Source organism: Pongo pygmaeus, chromosome 4 (assembly GCF_028885625.2).
Source record: "Pongo pygmaeus isolate AG05252 chromosome 4, NHGRI_mPonPyg2-v2.0_pri, whole genome shotgun sequence".
In the NCBI taxonomy this organism is placed as follows: Eukaryota; Metazoa; Chordata; class Mammalia; order Primates; family Hominidae; genus Pongo; species Pongo pygmaeus.
In genome coordinates, this window is record NC_072377.2 from 7,745,518 (window position 1) to 7,769,644 (window position 24,127).

General features: G+C 38.0%; 1 protein-coding gene across 5 annotated transcripts in view; it reads left to right on the forward strand.

The window, feature by feature from the left end:
- The window catches only part of ADCY2 (adenylate cyclase 2), a 430,631-nt gene that overhangs the window by 328,178 nt on the left and 78,326 nt on the right, over positions 1-24,127 (forward strand). For 4 of the 5 annotated variants that reach the window (XM_054487685.2, XM_054487688.2, XM_054487686.2 and 1 more), the window contains exons 14-16: positions 1,539-1,636; positions 18,233-18,317; positions 20,539-20,604. In XM_054487685.2, coding sequence (XP_054343660.1) covers positions 1,539-1,636; positions 18,233-18,317; positions 20,539-20,604 — 249 coding nt within the window. The remainder of the gene's footprint in view (positions 1-1,538; positions 1,637-18,232; positions 18,318-20,538; positions 20,605-24,127) is intronic. The other variant, XM_054487684.2, reaches the window with a different exon arrangement.

The window sequence follows — 24,127 nt, forward strand, 5'->3', positions numbered from 1 at the left end:
CTTATTGCTTAGCTGCTACATTATTTCTGTCCTGATAGAAGTCCATTTCTTTGTTAATACCACAAAGAAATTCCTACTCATATCTCTGCACAAAGGCCTGAAGAAGTTAAAAGATAAAGATTTAATTGAGTGCATAGAATGCAATCACATTTCAGCAATGATGCTAAAGTAGCTTCTTCATGAGCATGGAAATTATGCTGGCTACTAAGTCACAAAATATACCCCCCAAAATTCTAGAAACAGAAAGTGATCATTTAAAACTGCAGCTTTACATTCCCCATGTACACATATTTGCGGATGCCAACTTTAAAGCAAATTTTAGAGAGCAGCAAGACTTAAGCTCAGTTTTTGTCCATCTATCCCCAGTCTGCCCTTCAGAGAGTGAGGTAGAGCAAAAGGTCACAAGAGCTATCAGAAGAGAAATCTCTGGAGACCCCTCAGAGATCCCTCATTCAGCACTAAACCAGGGAGGCTAAAATCCAAGAAATACATATGTGTCCCTACAACTTGGGAAAGTTTATGCAAATGTAGCCAATGCAAACTGACAGTATTTTCAGGAGGTTTCAATGGCATTGGCACAAAATTTTATTTCCTTTAATTTTACCATACAACCTTTCGTAAGGCAGTTGAGCCTCATGGTTGAGAGTCTGAGTTCAGAGCCTGGTGAAGGTCCTGGTTTCCCATGCACTGTATCTCACTGATTGTAGTCAATTGTTCCAGTCCACAGTTTCTTCATCCAAAAATAGGGGCTGTTGTGTGGGTTGAATGATTAGTACAGGGAAAGCAGGGAATGCAGGGCACTGTGCTGAATGTGGCAGGGGTCATCATCAGCATCGTAACTATAGCCCTATCTGGAATTTTTATCCCACCTAAGTCAAGCAGGGTCAGCCATAGGTAGGCAGCTAATGCTGGTCAGCTTATTCATGGCATGGGAAACCATGTGGGCCCCCTGCTGAATGCACTGAATGAGAGAAAGGAAGGGGAACCCATTGGCTAGGCTCAGAACAAGCCAACTAAGAACCAAGTTGGCAAACCTTTTTGGTCTTGTAACTTTACCCATCACCTCTCAATAGCATTAAGACAAATAATAAAATACTAAAATAAATGAGTATGTCTTGCATTTCCTCAGTAGTATTCAAAAGCAAAACAGTATATGAGAAGTCATGCCCTTTCCCTCAGTAGTCATAGACAACAGACCCTCATGGGACCCAGGGCACAGGCACGATTCACAGTTCACTCACTCAACCTTCTGGTCAGGTGCCTCTCTCCTTACTAGAGAGATTCAGTTACTTATAGATGGGTTCGAGAACAGTTCCACTCATAAACTGTGGTCCTTGGAAGTCACTCCTTCACAGTTCGTGTAGGGGAAGGAAAAACTCATTGCTGAGATGAACAGGCTTTTTCCTTAGCTCACGTTGGCTGCAATCTGCACAATTTCTGAGTGTGGTGCATGCTGTGGGTACAACTAGGCTGCTGGGCACTGTGTGCAGCTCTTCTCTTGGAGAACTGTCACTCACAGTTTCCTTTCTCCCCCTCAGTACCGGGCCACGGCACTGCCAGCGTTCAAGTATTATGTGACTTGTGCCTGTCTCATATTCTTCTGCATCTTCATTGTGCAGATTCTCGTGCTGCCAAAGTAAGTACTTCTGGTTTCCATTGGGATTCTCACTTGGAGTGCCTTTCCACTGGAGCCCAGTTATATTTAAAGGTGTGAAAGGATGCCAATGTTTAGACAGAGGGGTGATTTAACATGTCATGGTAAAGGGAGAGTAACTCAGGACCTCGGAGGTTAAGTGGCCCCCATGTGTCTTCCTTAGCATAATGTTGGATTTTCAAAGTGGACATGTTAATTCGAACTTCTAGAGATTTAAAAAAAAGTAATTTAACCTTCTTGTTTTGATGTTGGTATTACTCTGATACACAGTCTAGGAAATGTAGCCCAATAAACTTTAGCGACAAAGAGTGCCATCCCCAGATGTGGTTTCTAATAAACAAATACCATTATCTTATATTGAAAGGGCATGACCTTTCACTATAAGACACACTTTGCCCACCCATCCATTTTGTCCAAGTTCTGTGTGTTTCACGGCCCTCTCTTCTCTGAAATCCACTCTGCAGCCATCTTTGATTGTTATAGGTCAGGGTTCAGCCGACCTCTCCCCGGAGAGACGTGGGTGCAAATGGGAGAATCTGAGCAAACCATATTTCATGCTTCGAGGTGAATTCCTTCTGGTTCCACTTAACGGTGAAAAATGAATGCTTTATGATCCCTAGGTCATCTTTCTCTTGCACCTTCTTAATTAGTTCAAGACCAATCAGGTGACTTTCTTCAAGAAAGCTAATTCTCATTTTACAATCTAAAGAAAATTCTTGTCCTTCTTTTAATAACTGGGGATATAGAAAGAAATTTTAAGATAGATTTTTTTTTCCTTCTGATCATATATTTTTTTCTTTCTTAACCTATTTTGTTAAGGTCAAAGCAACCATTTTCAATCTAGTAGAATTCAGTTATGTGCTTGCATTTAACTCTCACGGTGCAGCCAGCCTTTGTGGGCAACTCAAACTGCTTAGATTGAGTAGCGCTTTGTCTCATGAACATGCTGAGCAAACTACAAAGAAGTTGTCTGTTTCTCCGCCTCTGTACTTCAAAGGATTTTCTTCTGGGCACTGAGCCAAATAGCCAAAAACCACTTTTGAGATACAAGTGGTTTTTGATTACATAGATGAATTGTAAAGTGGTGAAAGTTTTGTTCATGTATGTACACTTCCTTAGCAATGTGCTCCCTTACGGAAGGGGTTTCCAGTAGACTTCTCTTCCCATGAATTGGAGGTGTAATACATAGACCAAAGGAGCCCTTCTTCAGGACTTACAGAATCTTCAGTGAAATTTCCCAATGTTAACATATCAGTTTTCCATTCAAACAAATATTAACAAATTAAGCTCCTTAGTGTCAGGCCTGTACCATGGTACTGGAGAGAAACAGCCATCCCAGTACACACTGGCTTATAGACTGGTAGATCAGAAAAGCATTTTGAAAGCTACATATGTGAAATAAATATTACCTAGGGAATGGGTCCTTATTGTTACTCTTACATAGATAGATTCATTAATTTTTCTACATCTTCCTATTGGACGAGCATTTCTATATTCTCTACATTATAAGTAATACAGGATCTGTCTCCTACTGGGAGGTGCTGGGGGTGGGGAGAGTGACTGGGGGCATTTTAAAAGATGCCTCCAAAGAAGACAAAAAGACTTCCAGGAACCAGGAAAAACATTTCATGGGATTTCACTTTTAAGAAACACATCCTTGTCATGTTTTTGCTGGCTTGGCTTTGATTTTCTTGTCTTTCTTCTGTGGTGTTGCATCTTTATGAGGACCCATGGACATTCATTCTCTCAAGCTTCATCACCCATTATTTTTGTGGGTGCACACAGGTTGCATTTGCTCTAAGGAAAATCCACAGCCTCATCTAATGGAGCCCCCAGACCTGCACTTGCTGTAACAGCCTCAGGCTTCTTGTTCTGTGACTTCTTCATTTTTCTTTCATGTGAATATCTTCATTTTTTTCTTTGTCTTTAAAAAAATCTTCCTAGGAAGTATTTCAAATATACAGAAAAGTACAGAGTATGATATAATAAACACACACGTGTCCACAATCCAGACTTTTGCAAATGTTTACCCTGTGTGCTCTTTACTGTAGACACAATTTTCCACCCTCTAGACTGTTATTATTTGGGTATGCTTCCTTTAAACAAAACCTGGTTTTATTTTGGTTTTATTTATTCGATTTGATATCTTTCTTTATATTAATCTCTTCTATATTTATTTTGTCATCTGTATTTTGATTTTATAACTGATGTGTGTGGACCCACTTCTACCATTTTATTTTGTGTTTTATTTACCTTGCTTTTCTTTGGTCCTTTTTTCTCTTTTTTCTGATTTCTATTGGATTGATCAAGTTCTTTTATTCTTTTATTTTTTTATGGTAAATTAAAAGCAACTTTATTAGAAAGTAAAGAAATAAAAGAATGGCTACTCCATAGGCAGAGCAGCCTGTTTATTCTTTTATTTCTTTTACTGGTTAGGAAGTAGATATATATTTTTCATTAAAGATTACTATTAAAGTTCATAGAATATACATCATGTATATTTTTCTTTTAATGATTATCATTACAATTTCAATACATATTATTTATATTAAAGAATAAAAATATATAATTATTTACAATATGTATTGTATATTTACATGTTTTTAATATTATATATTTTTTGTCAATATCTTTTGGGATAGAAGTGGTTTTTGTTACATGGATGAATTGTAGAGTGGTGAAGTCTGAGATTTCAGTGCATTCAGCACCCAAGTAGTACACACTGTACCCAATATGTTGTTGTTTATCCCGCACTCCCCTCCTACCCTTCCCCCTTTGGAGTCTCCATAGTCCATTGTGTCACTCTGTGTGCCTTTACGTACCCACAGCTTAGCTACCATTTATAAGTGAGAACATACAGTATTTGGTTTTCCATTCCTGAGTTATTTCACTTAGAATAATGGCTTCCAGCTCCAACCAAGTTGCTGCAAAAGATATTATTTCTTTTATTTTTATGGCAGAGTAATTTTCCATCGTGTATGTACACTACATTTCATTTATCCATTCATTGGTTGATGAATGCTTGCGTTCGTTCCATGTCTTGGCAATTGTGAATTGAATTTTAACATTTATGCTTAATTCAATACATTCTAAAGTTATTCATAATCTCATTTCAATGTAATGATTTCCTAGGATTTTAGCTCTGACAGTAATTATAGTCAGTGTTTATTTAAACCTGCCACATTCTTTACCAATTAATTTGCTCATCAATCCTTTTTAAAAATTATTCATTTCTTCAAATTTATTTATTTATTTTTTTGGTGATGTATATGATTTGTTAGGGTTTTTGGAGGGGGAGTCTATGAGTAACAATAGCTGCCTTTTTTGTTTATATTAAAATTTCTTTATCTACTTTATTTCACAGTTCTTGAATAATAGTTTAACTCGGCATATAATTCTAGGTTAACTTTTATTTTCCCTCAGAATTATGATGGCATTACTCTGTGGCATTACATCTTCTATTTTTGTTAATGAAGTATTTCTGTCAGTCTCATTACATTCCTTTCTAGGGAGTCTGTCTTTCCTCTCTGAGTGCTTTTAGGTATCTTTTTTGCTTGGGGGTCGGGGGGCGGTATTTTCACTATATTGTTGCCATAAGTGTATTTATTTTCATCAACCTAAGTGACTAGGTTTGATTTTTCAATCTGAGGACACATATCTCTGCTCAGTTCTGGAAAGTTTTCTGCCTCTATCTCTGACATGTTGCTGTTGATTGTCTCGATTGTCTATTCTTTCCTCTGGAGTTCTTGTAGCTGCATATTGTGTTCTCATCCTGGGCTCCAGGTCTTGTCATGTTTCCTCCCAGTTTCCACTTTTTTATTTCTTTGGTCTGCATTCTGATAAATTCTTCACCCAACATTGAGATTATAATCTTTATGATTATTGTTTTCATACCTAAGAAGTCTATGTTGTTTGTCTATGTTGTTCTTAAAACCTAACCTTTTTGTATATGTAATTTTATATTTTGCCTGTGGAGTTTTGTTTTGTTTTCCTTGCAGATTTTTTTTTTTTTTTTTGGACAGAGTCTTGCTCTGTCACCCAGGCTAGAGTGCAGTGCAGTGGCACAATCTCAGCTCACTGCAACCTCCGCCTCCTGGGTTCAAGCAGTTCTCCTGTCTCAGCCTCCCGAGTAGCTCGGATTGCAGGCACCCAACATCATGCCTGGCTGATTTTTGTATTTTTAGTAGAGATGGGGTTTCACCATATTTGTCAGGCTGGTCTTGAACTCCTGACCTCAAAGATCTGCCTGCCTTGGCCTCCCAAAGTGCTGGGATTACAGGCATGAGCCACCGCGCCTGGCCTACTTGGAGATTTTAAACATATTATATGGAAATATCACTTCTTTTATACTTTTTGTTATTATTTTGAGATAGAGTTCTGCTCTGTCACCCAGGCTGCAGTGCAGTGGCACCATCTTGGCTCACTGCAACCTCTGCCTCCCAGGTTCAAGCAGTTCTCCTGCCTCAGCCTCCCGAGTAGCTGGGATTACAAGCACCTGACACTGCACCAGCTAATTTTTGTATTTTTAGTAGAGATGGAGTTTCGCCATGTTGGCCAGGCTGGTCTCAAACTTCTAGCCTCAAGCAATCTGCCTGCCTCGGCCTCCCAAAGTGTTGGGATTACAGGTGTGAGCCACTGTGCCTGGTGGAAATTTTATTTTATTGTGTTCCTTAGGGTTGATAAATATGTGATTCTGCCATTTAGTCTATCTGTTAAGTCTATCCTTGTATTATCTGTAATTTTGTCTGTATGTTCATCAACAGCAAGGATTTGGGTCCATGGTAGTCTTGTATGTTCTGAGTTGTAACGGCATCACTATGGGATAGACTTCAGTGTATCTTTGCCAGATATCTCTGGGATTCACCAATTCAAGTCAAAATATTTTATTAAATCCTTAGACTAAGGTTCCTGCATTAAGGAGGTCGAGTGAATTTGGGTCAACACCTATTGGCATGGAACAAGATTGGTAATCCCAATTTTCAAAACTGACCTTTTCTTTATGGCCCCAGTCAGATGGTTATCTTCCCTAAAAATTACCAGACTGGTGGAGAGGTTTTCTGTTTCTTGTTTTTTGGCGGGACAGCCCTTCAGGGCCCCTGCCTTTATTCAAGAGTTCAGTTCTAATTTCATATTAGTCAAATGCCTGGGAGCATCACCTTCCTTGGGTAGATACCAATCCTACACCAAAAGCAGGTATTAGCCCCTGGTTTCTCCTGGGCCATTTAGCATCAGCACCTCTCAGCAGTCTGCATTTGAATACCTTCTATGTACTAGGAATCTCTTTCTTGCCTATTATCTCATCTCTTTAAAGAAACCATTTTGCTGTATTTTATGAAGCATTTTTGTTAGAATAATGGTGCTTCTCACTTCTGCTGACTTGTTTTCTTAACTCATTAATTATACTTTTGCTTTGTTTCATTTGTTTAGCTTTTTTTGTGGTAAATTGCCTCATGTGTTTTTGAAAAAGGGAAAGAAATAATTAAATGAGTGAGTAAATGAATGAATGAATAACTAATAATGGAGAAATATGTTAGCTGGAAAGGACCAGTAAAGGGAGGTGTTTTCCTGAAAGGGAGCCCAACATCATCCTTATTCAGCCTATAATTGTTGAATCTGGCTCTAGTCTCAGAATTTGAATAGATAGAATTAAATTATTGGTTGACTCCTCTTTTTGGAGCTGCTCTCTCACTCTGTCTGCCCTGTAGTATAACTTTATCAGAAATGTGAGCTACCTTCAAAGACCAAAAATGATCAAGTATGAATTGCTTTTTTTGTTTTTAAGTAGTTTCATTCATCTTATCTGCCAAACTAAATGGATTATGTTTAACCAGTCATGAGGGCAATTGTTAAAACAAGGATGAATTTTTTTCTAGCACAATTTAGGTAAATAACGTGCATGTGTTTCATTAGCCCAAGAAAAACTAAAAATAATGATGTTTTACTTAAGAAAAATTAATAAACCAAATTATAATGTTAAATGTCTTAGAATTATTATTTCTACTCAGATCTCTAATATCAGTGTCATTACTTATTTCAACACTCAATACTAGAGGTGGTAAAACGTGTTCAAATCCTGGGATAGGTTGTACAGAGTGATGTAGACAAGTCTTGCTGCTGGATTAGATATAAGGAGTATGAAAAAGTAAGTTTTGCAGGGTTTTTAATTTTGTTTTATTTTGTCCTGAACAACTGGAAAAAATGCTGCCATTTACACAGAGAGAATCCTGGGGCAGGCACAGGTTGGGGAGGGACAGCAAACTCAAGGGCTCAGTTCTGGACATTAGATACATGTGTGTGTTACACATCAGGTGCTGGAGTTTCACACAAAAGGGAGTATGTGACCTGTAGAATTTATAGAACTTCCGTTGAACCCCCTATAGCTCCTATAGATTCTACAGAGCTGGGTGGAGATACAGTCTGAAAAACCCACACCTATGTAGTATTTAAATCCAAGAGATGGGATGAGCTCCCCCAAGTAGAGGGTATAGGAAGAGAAGACTCTGTACTTTCTGGGGAATACAGTGTGTCTGAAAATTCAGATCTTCAGCCCTTGTCATTGCTGTAAAGGTAGAACTCTTCTTACTTGGCCAAAGATCATCTCTTTTTTCTTTCCCACATCTCAGAACCTTCAAGTGTCCAGAACATCTCAAAGCTAAGTCCTCTCATCAGAGAAAAGCTACTGTAATGGTGATGAATATTTCAATTCCATTTCCTCCTTTCAACTTTTGATTCTTTCTTTCTTCTTTTCTTTTTTACTGAATTCCCTTTCACTTTGAAGTTCTATCATTGAAAAAAGAGGAATTTTTATTTCATGCTAACTTATAATTAAAAGAAAAGTTTGCTTCCTTTGGTTCTTATCATCCTGACTGAATCCCACGCCACAGATGTGAGTGGAGAGCTGATGAGAGGCTTGCTTTAGGGAGGAAGTAAGGGAAGTGAAGTCAACCAGGAGAGAGTCCGTGAAAGTCATGACATTCAATAGAATGCCAAAGACTCATTATTTACCCAGAGAGGTGGCTTGTAATTAATACATTTCGTAGGCTTTTTGAGGGGAATGTGTGTCTCCACTGGACTTATCTCATCAATAAATGTGTTTCTTATCCCTGTCAGGGCCACCTTTAAGCAATTCATTGACTGGGAAAAAAAGCAGAAAGGAAGGAGGACCTTGTCCAAAATCATCCTCTTCCATATTCCATAACAATGTACTTGAGTAAAGCACCAAAGTCAAAAATGAACACTAAAAGTAATTTTTCTTGCCTCATGACAGGGAAGACTCAAGTTTGCTTTTCAGTAAGTACGTAATAAGTTATGCTTCAGGGTTAAAAAGAAGCAGTTTTGCAACTGGGCTGTTAATTAAAATTGATTAAGTTACACCAACATCTTGGTATACTTAATGGACCTGAACATGCTTTTGACAGAACAGGCAGGATAAGTGGTTATAATTAAGAGCATTTGACCAACCGTTACTTTGTCTCACAGTATTTCTTGTTCCCTGGTGTTTTAGTCCATTTGGACTTATCTAACAAAGGACCATAGACTGTGCAGCTTAGCAGCAATAGAAATTTAGAAGCCATGGTTCCAGAAGCAAAAGTCTGACATCAGGGTGCCAGCATGAGTGGGTTCAGGTGAGGTTTCCCTTTCAGGTTGCAGACTACTGTCTTCTCCTTGTATCCTCACATGGCAGAAAGAAATAGCTAGTTCTGCAGCCAGTTCTCATAAGGGCACTAATGCCATTCATGAGGTCTCCACCTTCATGACCCAATCACCTCCCAAAGTCCCCATTTCCCTAATACCATCACATTGGGGGTTAGGAATTCAACAGATAGATTTTGGGGGACAGAAGCATTAAGCCCATAAGAACTCAGATGGAAGAGAGGTCCATCTGAACATAAATGCCAGTATGCCACAGACTAGAATACTGAAGAGCCTGAAGTTGAGCATATTGGTGAGAGTTTGAGCCACCCCAAGTCTGAATCTCAGGTTGTCACATACTTTTCTATATACAAGACCATATCACCTACAAATTAAGATAGTTTTACTTCTTACTTTACAATCTGATGCCTTTTATATTATTTTCCTGCCCAGTTTCCCTGGTTAAAGCCTCCAGTACAAAGTTAAATAGAAGTAGCCACAGCACACATCCTTTCTTATTCAATCTCAGGAGAAAAGCATTCAGCCTTTCACCATTAAGAATGATGTTAGCTGTGAGTTTCTCATGGTGACCTTTTATTAAGATAAGGAAATTCCATTTTATTAATAGTTTGTTGAGTGTTTTCATTGTGAAATAGTTTGGATTTTGTCAAATCCATTTTCTGCAGCTATTGAGATGATAATGTGTTTTTTCTTCTATTCTATTAATGTGATCTATTAATAGGTTGACTGATATTCAGATATTAAAGCAACCTTACATTTCTTGGGTAAACCCCACTTGGTATTGATATATAAACCTTTTTACTTGTGGCTGGATTCAATTGACTAATATTTTGTTAAGGATTTTTGTATCCACATTCATAAGAGATACTGATTTCTACTTTTTTTTGTGATGTCTTTTGTATTGGTGTCAGGGTGATACTGGCTTCAGAATGAGTTAAGAACTGTTCCCTTCCCTTCCATTTTATGGAATAGTTTGTAAAAAATTGATATTAATTCTTCTTTCAAAGTTTTGGGCCAGGCATGATAGCTCACACCTGTAATCCCAGCACTTTCAGAGGCAGAGGCAGGTGGATTGCTTGAGCTCAAGAGTTTGAGATCAGCCTGGACAACATGGCAAAACCCCTGGGCAAAGGGGCAAAACCCCATCTCTACCAAAAATACAAAAATTGGCCAGGCATGGCAGCACAGGCCTATTGGTCCCAGCTACTTGGTAGGCTGAGGCAGGAGGATGGCTGCAGCCCGGGAAGTAGAGGCTGCAGTGAGCTGTGATTGCACCACTGCACTCCAGCTTGGGTGACAGAGCAAGACTCTGTCTCAAAAAAAATTTAAAAATTAAATGAAAGTTTGGGAAAGTTTATCAGTGAAGCCATCTGCACATGACTTTTTCTTTGTAAGTAGATTTTTTTAATTACTAAGTTAATCTCTTTACTTTTTGTAGGTAAGCCTATTTATATTTTTCATTTCTTCTTTAGTCAGTTTTGTGTGTCACAACATACTCCTAAGAATGATCATCCCTGCTTAAATGGGCATGTCATACATTACAGCAAATCAAAAACAGATAGTCAGCTGTATTAGTAACACTGTATTCCTTTATCAGCTCTTAATAGATTTTGACATTTGAGGAAGGAGTAAGCAGTGGTCATCAGATACATTCACAAAAAAATGTTAACAACTCTTCTGGGATGCTCTTCGCTGTGTCCAGCATATTATTATAAAATAGGAAGAGTCACATTTTAACACCCTTATTGTTTTTCAGGTCTATTTGACCTGACTTCAGAATGTCTCTGTCAACTCTCTTCATAGTGGAATAATTATTCAAAAAAAAGAAACATTGAAGTGCATTTTAGGAAACAAAGGCCTATATAATTCATTGTAGTACAAGAATCCATTATTTAAACTCTGATTCACAAAAAAAACCTTATGATTTGTTAGTAGATTAACACATAATTAATCTACTCTAAATCAGTTGATATGTGTTTAATTGAAGGCCAATATAATTCCATAATCCTTTGTTCCATTTATAAAAAAATTAGAGCATGGCATAACCCAAGGAATATATACATATTTGCTCAATACTTCTAATGATAAATACTTCCAGTAAAAACTTTTTTTTTGCTGTTTTCAAAAGAAAAAGGAAGGAATTTAGAGAAGTCACTGTTACAGTTCTTCCCTAGGTTTCTACCTAAATATTAATGATATTATAGTGCCCAGAGAAAGCTTTATCTAGTTAATGGATTAGGCTCCAATAAAGAAAACAAATTGCCTTAGGTATTTCGGAAAGGGAATTTAATAAAAAGAAGTATTTACAGAATGGCAGAAAAGCTGATAAACCAAATAGGGGGTAGTATACTAGCCATGATATTAGCAACAGAAGAAACCTCCTACCACTTCTAGACTTGTAAGGAAACAGGATAGAGATGTTGTTAGCAGAAACCCAGGCTCCAGGGCTTTCTTGCAGATGGTAGAACCATGCAAAGCTAGAGCTAGACGACGGTAAGGTGTTGTCTGACAAGGATCTGGAACTTTAGAAAAGGCAGGAGTTGCAGGCCACTCAGAAAATGGCTGCTAAGTAGAGAGTAAGAGAAATACCCAATCTCTTTCTTTCCATTGCCTTCCAGTCTCCCACCAGTTCTCATAGGCCAAACTAGCTAGAAACATTTGACAAAGAGTCTGAAATGAAGTCTCTAAGAGATGGATAGAAATATACCTGAAAGCAAACAAGAAATTACCAACACACTTAGTGACAAATTTTCCTAAATTTGTTAAAATCCATCACTCTCCAAAGGCAAGAATCTCTATGAACATCAAGCAGGATAAATATGAAGGAAACCACATGTGGCATATTATAGTCACACTTCTGGAAACCAAAGGAAAAAAGAAAGAAAAACATTAAATGCATCCACAAAAAAAGACAGAATAAATGGCTGCCTTCTTATCAGAAATGATGGAAAGCAAAAGACACTTGAAGATCTGTAAACCACTGATAGGAACATGATCAACCCTGAATTAAACATTCAATTCAAATATTCCTTTTCGAAGTCGAGATGAAATACATTCTGCAAGTAAAAAAAGAGGGAATTCATCACCAGCAAACCTACAAGATATGCTAATGGAAGTTCCTCAAGCTAAAGTGAAATTATGTCAGAAGGAAACATGAATCTAAGGAAGCAATGGAAAGTATTGGACATGCTTACTTTATGAGAGAGTATAAAAGACAATGTATTTATCTTTCATGTCTATAAAAGACAACAGGTGATCTGATGCAAAAACAATGACATATGACATATACTGAGAATTCTTATGAGAATGGAGTTAAATTATTGTAAGTGTCATGTATTTTTTGAAGTGGCACAATATTAATGCCAAATAACTAATGATAAGTTAGTAAAGCATGTATTAAGCCTTGAGCAATCACTAAAAATAAATGAAGTATAGCTAAAAAGCCAAGAGGAAATGAAAAATACTTTTAAATATTTAATTAATAAAATGACAATAATGGAAGAACAGAAAAACAAAAATAAATGAGACAAATATAAAACAGATAGTAAAATGGTAGGTTTGAAATAGTAGCAACAAATGTAACAGACCACACTATACAAATAAAAGCAATGGGGCAAATAAACAATAGATAGCCAGAGGGTAAGATTAAATTCAAACATTATAAATCGGAAAGGACTAAACACTCCAAAAGAAAGTATAACCAAGCCACATACTCTCTACAAGAGATGTCCTTTAAATACAAAAGTTAGGTAGCTTGAAAGTGAAAGGATGGAAAACATATGTGATGTAAACAATAAGCACAAGGAGGCTACTATACATATATTAATATCAGACAAAGTAGTTATGAAGGCAAGAAATATTAACAGAGATAAATATAGATAGTAAGTAATGATAAAAAGGTCATTTCACCATGAGGCATAAAATCATAAAATGTGCTTATACCTAATAACAGATCCATAAAATACAGATATGAAAGCACTTAAAACCATAAAACCATCTTATGCATATCTGACAAAATCAAAGAAAAAAATGAGACAAATCTACATCATAATTGGATATTTAGTATCTCTTTTCTAGTTCTTATTATGCCAATAGGAATATATAGGAGGTCTGAACAACATTATCAACTTCCTAAAACTAATTGATGTTTCATAAAACACTAAACTGAATTGAAAAATACTTGTTTACTTAAAGTACACATGGAACATTAACCTACAAAGATATTACTTATACTAGGCCATAAATCATCTCCATAAATTTGAAAATACAGAAACAAATATGAAGACAAAAAAAAATATAATCTGATGTCTAACCACACTAAAATCAAATTAGAAATCTTTAACAATAGAATATTTTAAAATATCCCCAAATATTTTAGTGTTAAACTATGTGCTTCTAACCCAGGAGTCAAATATGAAATACAAGAAAAATGTAAAAATGTTTAAATATCAAAATGTAATGTATCAAAATGTGTGGAATTGCAATTAAAGCAGCAATTAGGGGGCAATTTATAGCTTTAAAATGCTTCAAAATTAGAAAAGAGGAAAGAGTTGAAAATCAGTTGTCCAAATTTCCATCTTAGGAAGCAGAAAAAGATGAGCAATTTAGAATCAAGCAATTAGAAAGGAATAAATACTAAAAAGAAGAAATCAATAAAATAGGAAACCATCAGTAGTGAAAATTAATAAAGCCAAAATATGGCTCTTTGAAAAAGATTTTGAAAATTCCTAAACCACTAGCAAGACTGATGAAGAAAGAGAAACAGGGAGAAGATCACAAAGCACCCAAACTAACAATTTAAGGGAAAAAAGAGGACTCAATACAGACTCTACAGATATTAACAGGATATATATGAAATGCCATAAATTACTTGAGGCCAAACAGATTTACAATTTAGATAAAATGAGTTTCTTGAAAAGACTATTTACCAAAAGCTGAAACATAATAGAAAATTTAACTGTGCATGTATCTATTACATTTATTGAATTTGTTTTAAAAATTTTTCCCACAAAGGAAACTTCATACCCAGATTATTTGTGTGTGAATTCTACCCAACATTTTAAGAAAATAAGATAGAAAGAATTGGTCAAATATTAACAAATTTTATATTTGTGAATGGATAAAATGTCTTATTCATGGAAAGAGGCTAAAAGATTGGGGCTACAAACCAAAGGCCACATCTACATCATGTGTAGGAAATCTAGCTGAAATAAAATGAGAAAGTTTGGAAATAAAGAATATAGAATAGCTATTCCAGGAAACAGCTTATAGAATAAAGGACATATCAATAATATAAATTCCTGACAATAAAGAATTCAAATGAAATGTATTCAGCATTTTAAAAAAATTTTATTATGATTCAGGCACCAAAAATTTAACAGTCATAAATATTTATGCACCTCAGAATCTCTTTGAAATAAATAAAGTAGAAAGTGTTAAAATGTTCAAATACGTGGACAAACCTACACTCCTAGTTGGAAATGTTAATATATTCTAACATTGACAGATCAAGTAAGCCAGCCCATTAGGGATTTGACTAACTCATAAGTTTCCTTCAATAGTTATATTTAGAGAAACACTTTGTTACCAGCATAAAAAATACATATAATTTTCAAAAATTCGTAAGACATAAAAGTTGAGCATATTTATCACATCCCAGAAGAAAAACAAATTGTCAAAGTGAAATAATAGAGGCCACAATCTCTGATACAATCGAATTAAATTAGAAATAACAAGAACCAACCAAAAATAATATTCTTGTGGAATTTAAAATTCAGACTTCTGAGTCACTTTTAGTATTAAAAGAAAATGGAAATTGAAAGTGTAGCTTTTTAGAAAAGAGTTATAATGAGTAGCTATGAATTAAAGGTTGTGGGATTTGGCAAAAGCCATAACTAGTAGAATATTTATGTCCTTAAATGCACTTGTTAGAAAATACAAAAGATTTTCTAATAAATGACAATCCAAGATAAAGCATATAAGTTTAAATAAGGAAGAAGAAAGGAATTTTTTAAAGTTGAATCAGAAACTAATTAACATAGAAAAAAAGAACAGACCTTAATAATAAACCAAGAACTTATTCCTTGAGAAGATCAACAAAACATGCAAAACCTCACAAATCTGATCTAAAGAAAATAGCATTAAGCATAAGAAATTACAAATATGGAGAGTTTTTAAATTATAAGAAAATGTTATATAGAATATTTTACATCTGAAAATCTAAATGAAATAGATAATTTTCTAGGAAAATTATCAAAATTTACTCAAGAAGCAGAACCAATAAACATGGCAGAAATGTGACATGTCTATTTCTAAAACAGAACCTGGATCAGGAATACAATTGGGTAGACATAAATCCAGACACCATCACTTAATAGAAGTACAACTTTAGGAAAGTTATAGAGGTATAACTTAGGCAAGTTCCTCAACTTCCCTGTGTATCAGTTTCTCTTGCAAAATGAGGTAATAATACTAACTACTATATAGGATTATTGTGAGGATAAAGTGAACTATATATGTACATATATACATAGCACTTGGCACATAGTGAGTACTCTATAGATGTCAGAATGTAGCATCAGCACCACCACCATCACCACCACCATTATCCTCATCACCATCCCTATCACCATCATCATCACCATCACCATCCCTATCACCATCACCATTACCATCACCCATCATCATCATTATCATCACCATCACTAGCCTCATTATCATCATCATCATCATCACCACCATCACCATCACCATCATCACCATAACCATCCCTATCACCATCACCATCATCATCATCATCACCATCACGATCAGCATCACCATCATCATCACCATCATCACCATCATCATCCTCATTATCATCATCATCACCATCACCATCACCATAAACATCATCACCATCACCTATCAACATCACCTTCATCACCATCACCATCCTCATCGTCACCATCACCATCATCATCACCATGACCATTATCATCACCATAACCATCCCTGTCGCTGTCACCATACCATCATCATCCCTATCACCATCACCCATCATCATCATTACCATCACCGTCATCACCACCATCATCACCATCACCATCCTCATCATCATCATCACCATCCCTATCAACATCACCATCACTATCCCTGTCACCATCACTGTATCACCCACTATCATCATTACCATCACTGTCATTATTATCATCATCATCACCATCATCATCATCATCAGATAATTTTATACTTGAGTTTTATCAAACCTTCAAGAAGATATCATTCATTCAGTATTTAAACAGTTTGGGGCCTAAAAAAAAAAAAAGACGAAATGTTGTTTCTAAACTCAGCCTTATGAATCTGGCATTACCTTGACACCGAGAAAAAGCTAGGAGAGCATAATGCCCAAAAAAAAAAAAAAACCTGTCAGAGCTCCTTCGTAAAACAGAAGAGAAGATAGCAAATCAAAGCTCAGCAGATGAATCACTGTGGTCCCCTTTAGTCATGAGGATGATGGCAAGCGCCCTCCATAGTTCTGAGATGTGGACTGGCACTCCTCCCGCTGCTGCAGGATCACATCTTACTCATCTTTGTGTCAGAACAGCCTAGCATGAGCCTGGCCCATGAGACTAGTCAACAATCTAGGTGTATTTGGTATATACACACCCTCCCGCAGAGTCTTATCATCACTCATAAAATCTGAACAAATATTATTATCAAGCCAGGTGTTTGAAAGCCTGTGAATCATGTCCAGGACATGACTCAGTGCCCATAAAGTCATTAATTGGGTCAGGTCCAATTGTTGGTTTGAACTCAAGTTTTTGTAGATGTTGTTTGATGTGTGTCCCTGTGGTCACCTCTCTTAATGGAGTAGGTATCTGAGATAGAGAGTTGAGGGTGGCTTCTCATCATGACAGCATCAGGAGCTTTACTCAGGGCACTAACTGCTCAATTTGTTTCTCTTTCTGTGGGGCTCACAGGAGTGCACCTGCAGGAGGATGTCAGCTTGTGGCTGGCTTATATCTGGTTCTTCCATCCCATACGTCGTTTCTGGATGTTATTCCTCTTCTTAGCCAAATCCTCTGTTTCTTCACTGTCTCTAGCCAACCTCATTGGCATGAGGTTCCATTTTGGTCTCAGACACCATACAACCTCTCCTTGGATGTTCCATTTGCATTTCATCTTTGATGATTCACTGTGCTTCAGTCCTTTTTATACCTCTGAAACTTCTATCCTTGGATTAAACTAACTTTTAAAAGGCTTTGAATTATTTAATTATTTAAGGGACCTTTCGGATACATATACAATTCTTATAAATAAACCTGTAATCTATCAGTAGCAGGATTTGCAACTCGGTAGGCATGTTTTTCACATGATCATGGATGCTTTTGAGTTCATTGGCTCACTCAAGCATGTAAAAAGCCTCGCTACACGTTTTGCTGCATCTATGTTGAACAAAATAGGTTGAATCCGGTTTCATGAGATTGGGGAGGGTGAGGACTCAATGTCTCCTGGGTCAACAGGAACAAGGGTGGAACTTGAGGACTTCCAGGCTATCAAGGTGAGGCTGTCCTTAAGGCGGCAGCTGCCAGGATCTCACTGGCAGTGAAGAGGCCACCGAGATGGGGGATGTGGCCAAGTGCCACATGAAACTGCCAGGAACATGGGCAAGTCATTTAAAAAGATTCTTTATCCTTCATAAAGAACTGATGCTTATGAGGCAGTTTTATTGAGTCAGAATAAGTTAATTGGCCATCGCTGTGTGGACCCTTTTCTATGGACATGTGTGTGGCATTTTAGCTCCATTTTTATTTCTCAAAAATTTAGTGAGGATTGCAGTCCGCATTTAATAAAGTCCTCATTAACCCAAAAGTATTACTGGTAGCTTTCCAGAATGAGAGAAACGATCTCCACCCTGACTTGCTGCTTTTTGTTTCCCGGTAGAACGTCCGTCCTGGGCATCTCCTTTGGGGCTGCGTTTCTCTTGCTGGCCTTCATCCTCTTCATCTGCTTTGCTGGACAGCTTCTGGTAGGTATTCAAATGTGGCGCTTCTTTGAAAAGTATGCTCATTTCATGAAAGCTGATTTCTTGCCTAAAACTTTCCAAAACAAGGAGTTTATTGCTTTACCACTTCAAGAACTCCAGATCTCAGTTAAGGAAACACGCACCCTTCAGGTCTACAACCAAGAATATAGACTGGGACAGCTCATGCACAACCAAGACACGAATACGAAGATGATTTAAAACGTTCGATGTCACATCAGAAGTTGCATTCTTGCTTATTTGGTTCTGTCAATATATTTTTTTCATTTCCTCTAAGTTTTCAGAGTATTTATAGCAGCAAATGCAAGTATAATACGAGACTTTCAGCGTACAGGAGAATTAAAACTAACACAGGAACAGAAAACCAAACACTGCCTGTCCTCACTCATAAGTGGGAGTTGAACAATCAGGACACATGGACACAGGGAGGGGAACATCACACACTGGGGCCTTTTGTGGGGTGGGGGAAAAGGGGAGGGATAGCATTAGGACAAATACCTAATACATGCGGGGCATAAAACCTAGATGACGGGTTCATAGGTGTAGTAAACCACCATGGCACATGTATGCCTATGTAACAAACCTGCACATTCAGCACATGTATCCCAGAACTTAAAGTAAATTTTAAAAAAAAAGTAAACCTAATACATTGCTACATCCACTTTCAAGCTATAAAATGTTGGAGTAGTTGAGGAAAGCATATGTTAAAATATCTTTTATTAGTGTTTAATTTAAGCCAATCAGGTTTAAATGCTAGTTCTGGATATACAGATTAAATCTAAAATTGAAAGTCTAAAGCAAGTGTTGCTAGCTGGCCATAGGTCTATGAGAGCATCCTAAGAAAGCAAACAATGGAATAGAAGGCCGTGAAGATAAGCCACTGTTTCGTTTTGTTCAATGGAGATGAGCTGGGACAGACAGGCCACTCTGAGCTTCTCAACAGCTCTCTTCCTTGCCCCCATGGGCATTCTCAAGAGAAGCTTCAGAGATTTTTTTTAATAAGACTTTTAACATGATAATTAATAACCTATTATAAAAAATAAATAGAAATGTTCTTTAAAATATTTTTCAATGGATGCATTTTATGTGAGTTCTACAGTTACAGACTATAGTCTAGATATTTTCACATTGTCAAAATTGATTTCTTTTGCTGGTTAGACTGTAACAAACGCATTTAGAGACACTGCCAAGGAAGCCTCCTGAGGTTTGTGGTCTGTCTGTTACCTCTCAGGACTATTGTGGCTTCTATGAAAGAATTTTTTCTCATTCTGCATGGGTTTACAGTTTGCATCTGTGGCTTTATTGCAATGTTGTTTTGCTTTTCATAAAACACTACTACTGCTAGCAACAACATCAGGACAACGCAATAGTGGGCCTCTTAGAATCCTCGTCCTCCCTTCAAAAGCTCTGAAAAGCGGCAGTCCTGACCCCCAAGCTGTTCATTGCATTCCAGTCTGATGTGCTGAAAGCCTTTGGCCAAAGCTGGTTAAGATTCCAAAGCTTGTCTCTGTCTTTCCGCAGTCGACTGTAAGCACTTTGCCCTCTGTGCCTTATACCTTTGCAAACTTGTGTGGATTTTGTTTACTGTATGATAGTTTAGATGTTTCAAATTGTATTGAAAGCTCTTCCAAAAATGGGACTGTGGTTTCTGCTTTACCCAAATGCACACATAGCATCTCGATTCTCTGAAACCCCCTGAAGACATTGTGGGTTGTATAGAAGAGGGAAGACCCTTGGTTAATATGAATCCACTCCAAAAGGCCCTGATGGAACTCTTTGGCAAAGTTTGAAAATGCTTATTGTAGAAAGAAGCCTGGTTTTCTATGTTCCTGGAATCATCCCTCAGGTGGAAAGGCACACAGGCTCCCCTGCTGTCTTCCTTGCCCCCATAAATCTCCTGAAGCCCATTTCTCAGGTTTCCAAAATAGGAACCATCATTGGTGGTTCCACTGGAATTCCCAACCTAGTTCTAAGTAAGTCAGTTCAGATCATTGTGACTAACTAGCCATATTTATCATTTTCTATCCCAGGGAATCTGGTCTTGGATATGGGGGCATGATATTTAGGGTATCAAGCTGACTTTTTTTCATTCTACTAAGTTGTTATATTAAAGAAACATAGAGCTGGGGGCAGAAAAAAATATCTCAGGAACAACTGTGCTGCGTCTGTGGGAAAGCATTGCTCCTCTCTGATGCCTCCCTTTCAGCCTTGCTGGAATCCCACGCCCTGCTGCCGCTGCCATAACTCCTCCTGTGGTCAGCCTGAAGCCCCGGTAAGCTGTCAAGGTGACATCCACAGCTCTTCCTGCCCTCCCATCCCTGGAGCTTCCCAGGACCCTGGCCTCCACAGGCCACATGCTAGGAAGTTCGTTTTGACTCCGTGGTATCACAAAGGGAAGATTTCAAGGCTACAAATAAATTGGTGCTTACCTCCTTCTCACAAGAAGCCTGGATGGTGTCAAAGTGCCCAGGAAGCCTAAATGTGACGACACTGGGTCTTCCCAAACTTGATTCCATAAGATCCGTGAATGAGGCTCCCCCTAGTGGCCAGCTGCAATTCCTCCTCCTTGGATGTAATCCCTGAAAAAAATCAAGAAGGAATTCTTTTCACTTTAATAATAGGTCCTTTTTTACTGTTTAAACCATTCTGTAAGGATTTTTTTTAATTTGCAACATCAAATATATTGGTGTACAGCCAATTTAAGAGGGCTTAAGTGTACTCTGCACTCTGCCATCCAAATTCAGTCAAAAACTGCTCATCACAAATATTCCGCAGTGGTGGTGGAGAAACATTGTCGCTTCCTAAGTGCTCCTTCCCTGGCTTCTTAATAGCTTCCCAGTTGTGTAAGGTGTTATATTGATTTGCATTTATTATGAATTAAATACTGAGTTTATTAAAGAGTACTTAATACCCAAAACTTACCTTCCATTAACATATGGTAACTTTGTGAAAACTTCGATGCCAAAGGCAATATTTGTGCTCTAATACCAGCTTTCAGTTCTCCGTATGAAGAATTAACATAAAATATAATACTTCATAAAGGAAGCTGAGGAGAGGTCAGCCTGGCTAATGTTTTCTTCCAAGAGCTTTGCTTCTGTCATTCTCTGTTGCACAAAAAGCGTAGTGCCAATAAATCAAATTGATTGCTTGTTTTACAACTGGCCTTCATAAAAAGGTAGAAAAATATCGAAATAGGCAAAAAAAAAAGGGTGATAATGATGAATTGCAGATTTTTTTTCTGTTGATAGAAAAATCATACAGCTATTTGTTCAGTGACATGTTCTCAAACACATGGCAGGCATTTCTTTTCTGTGATCATTATTTCTGTGAGAAGCCCAGCCCTTGCCTCCATCGGCCCCTTCACTCCCACCTGAGTCATGTCCCATGCCGGCTCCCTGCTACCCCCACATTGCCCAGGTCTCAGTTCTTGTGCACGTGGGTGGGCCCAGCCACCGGGCACCTTCCAAGAAACCTTGAAACTGCACCAACTCCTGCACCAAGCCCTGCTTTTTACACCGTGGGACTGACAATCTGTGTCACGTAGCTTAGCCTCCATCGCATAAGATCTCACTGAGACCTCTAAATTGTTTCTGTTTCCCCTTGAATGTATAGCGTTCCTTGTACTGTAGCGTTTTTATGGGGTCCTTTCTTACTTTCTCCTCTCAGCCGGCTCTGGTTAGCACTCCCTCATCTCATGGAGGCCAACCTTTCTCAGGCTGAGTTAGGTGTCCCCTACAGAACCTTCTCCAGATGTCCCAGCATGGGGACAGGCTCTATGTGTAAATGATCGTGTGGATGAGAGGAGGAATGAGAGTCAGTGGCCTTCATCACACTGCATCAAAATGCCTTGTTCACATATGCCGTGATTCCTTGACTCTGACGTGCCTCCAGCTGTCTCCTCGGTTGGAAATTATCGTCTAACTTTCATAATCCAACTCTGAAGAGCCCGCCTTTGCACCACCAACTCCCCTCGTGCTGGCTGGCCGGGATTCCCATTTTGCATTATTACTTTTATTCTTGTGGATGGAAAGATCTTCAGCAAGTTCACTGCAGCCCTGTTTTGTTCCTTGTACTACTTTGGGCACTTGAAACACAAGATACATATTTAATATCAGTCTGCTCGAAGAAATGTTGGGTTGCACCCAAGTGCGGTTTCCTGGCACCACTGCTCAGAAAACGTTCCACCCCCATTCTCACCCCAACTGGACTCCTTCCGAACTCAAAGCTCTGAATCCAGCTCACAGTCACGGCATCCTGCTCTGCATTCTGGCAGGTTCCCAGCCTCTGCATCTGGGCCTGGCATCCTGATGTTCTCGCTTGTTGGATCTCCTTAGACACCTCTGCCTCAGGTGCCTTCCTGGGCCCACATAGCAGCCCCTTCATCTCACCATTGCCAACTATTCTCAGGCAGAGAAAGATGTGCCCTAAGGGACCTTCTCCAGATGCCCTAGCAGGAGGGCAGATTCTATGTGTAAAGGAATGTGTGGATGAGAGAAGGGATGGTGAGTCAGTGGCCTTCATCACACTGCATTGAAATTTCTTGCTCACATTCACCATGATTCCTTGACTCTGAAATGCTTTCTACATCAGATGCTACTTAGCACTACAGAATTTAAAACTCAAGAGCTGAGAGAGAACCTAGAGATAACCTCACCCAGCCTCTAATTTTGTGAATGAGGGACCCAGGACTCCAAAGTTGCCATCCACTTAAGTGAGTTTTTATTTCCAATTATTTAAAATAAACATTTCCCCCCACCCTCCAACACACACACACACACACACACACACACACACACAAAATGCTGAAGAGGCTGTAATCAGGCCTCTTGAGGAAGGAAATGGAGGCTTTGGAGTAGAATCAGGAACGCAATGACTACGAGGTCTGCAAAGGTTTCCTATTCTTGGGTAAGAACCTTTGGAATAAATCCAAACTATCTATGATGGGCAAGATCCCAATGAGTGGTTCTGATTCCAGCCTCATCATAGTTTATAAGTAGTAAATGTTATATTAAAAATACCTGCTCACTCTGCTAGGTACTTAGCTTCTACTGACTCATTTATGCTCACAAGAGCCCTTGCAGGTAGTATCTATTTGACAGTTTAATAGAACGGGGGCTCACAGATGCTACATAACTTGCCTTCCCAGTAGTATATAGCAAGTAGATGTTGGAGCCGGAATTGGAATCAAGCCTTGGAACCTTATAGTAGAGGCAGGTTGCAGAGGGTGCCAGGCTGTGTATGGGGTGAGTCACAGGCAGACGGTGCCCAGCACTAGGCAGGGATGCCCATGTTCATGGACATGGACCAGCATGGCACCAAAGTTGCCTTGTGGTGACTGCTCAGCACCCATTGATCAAAATCACATTGGTAAGTCATGGTAACCTCACATAGTACCTATTCCTATTCTTCTCTACTCTAGTTTCCTAAAATATGTTTTTCAGCTGTTGGTCCCATTTATTTAAAACTAGGTTCTGGGCAAAGTGTAAATTCATCTTAAAAGACATTTGGTAATTTTTTAAAGTTAATTTATAGTTGTATTTAGATTAAAATAATCTAGTAAGAAAGTACTCACTATTATAATAATACTTTACAAAATGTTTTATACATATAATAGTCCTTCAGAGTATTTTCAGACATTATTTTATTTGATAATGAAAATAATCCATTTTATCTAGGCAGAAGCTAAGACTAGAATAAGAGATTCAAGTTCACATTTTCATTACAATTGGCAATTAAAAATAGTACTAGTTGTCATTGTAGCAGTAATAGTAATAAGTGCACATTCACAGTCAGAT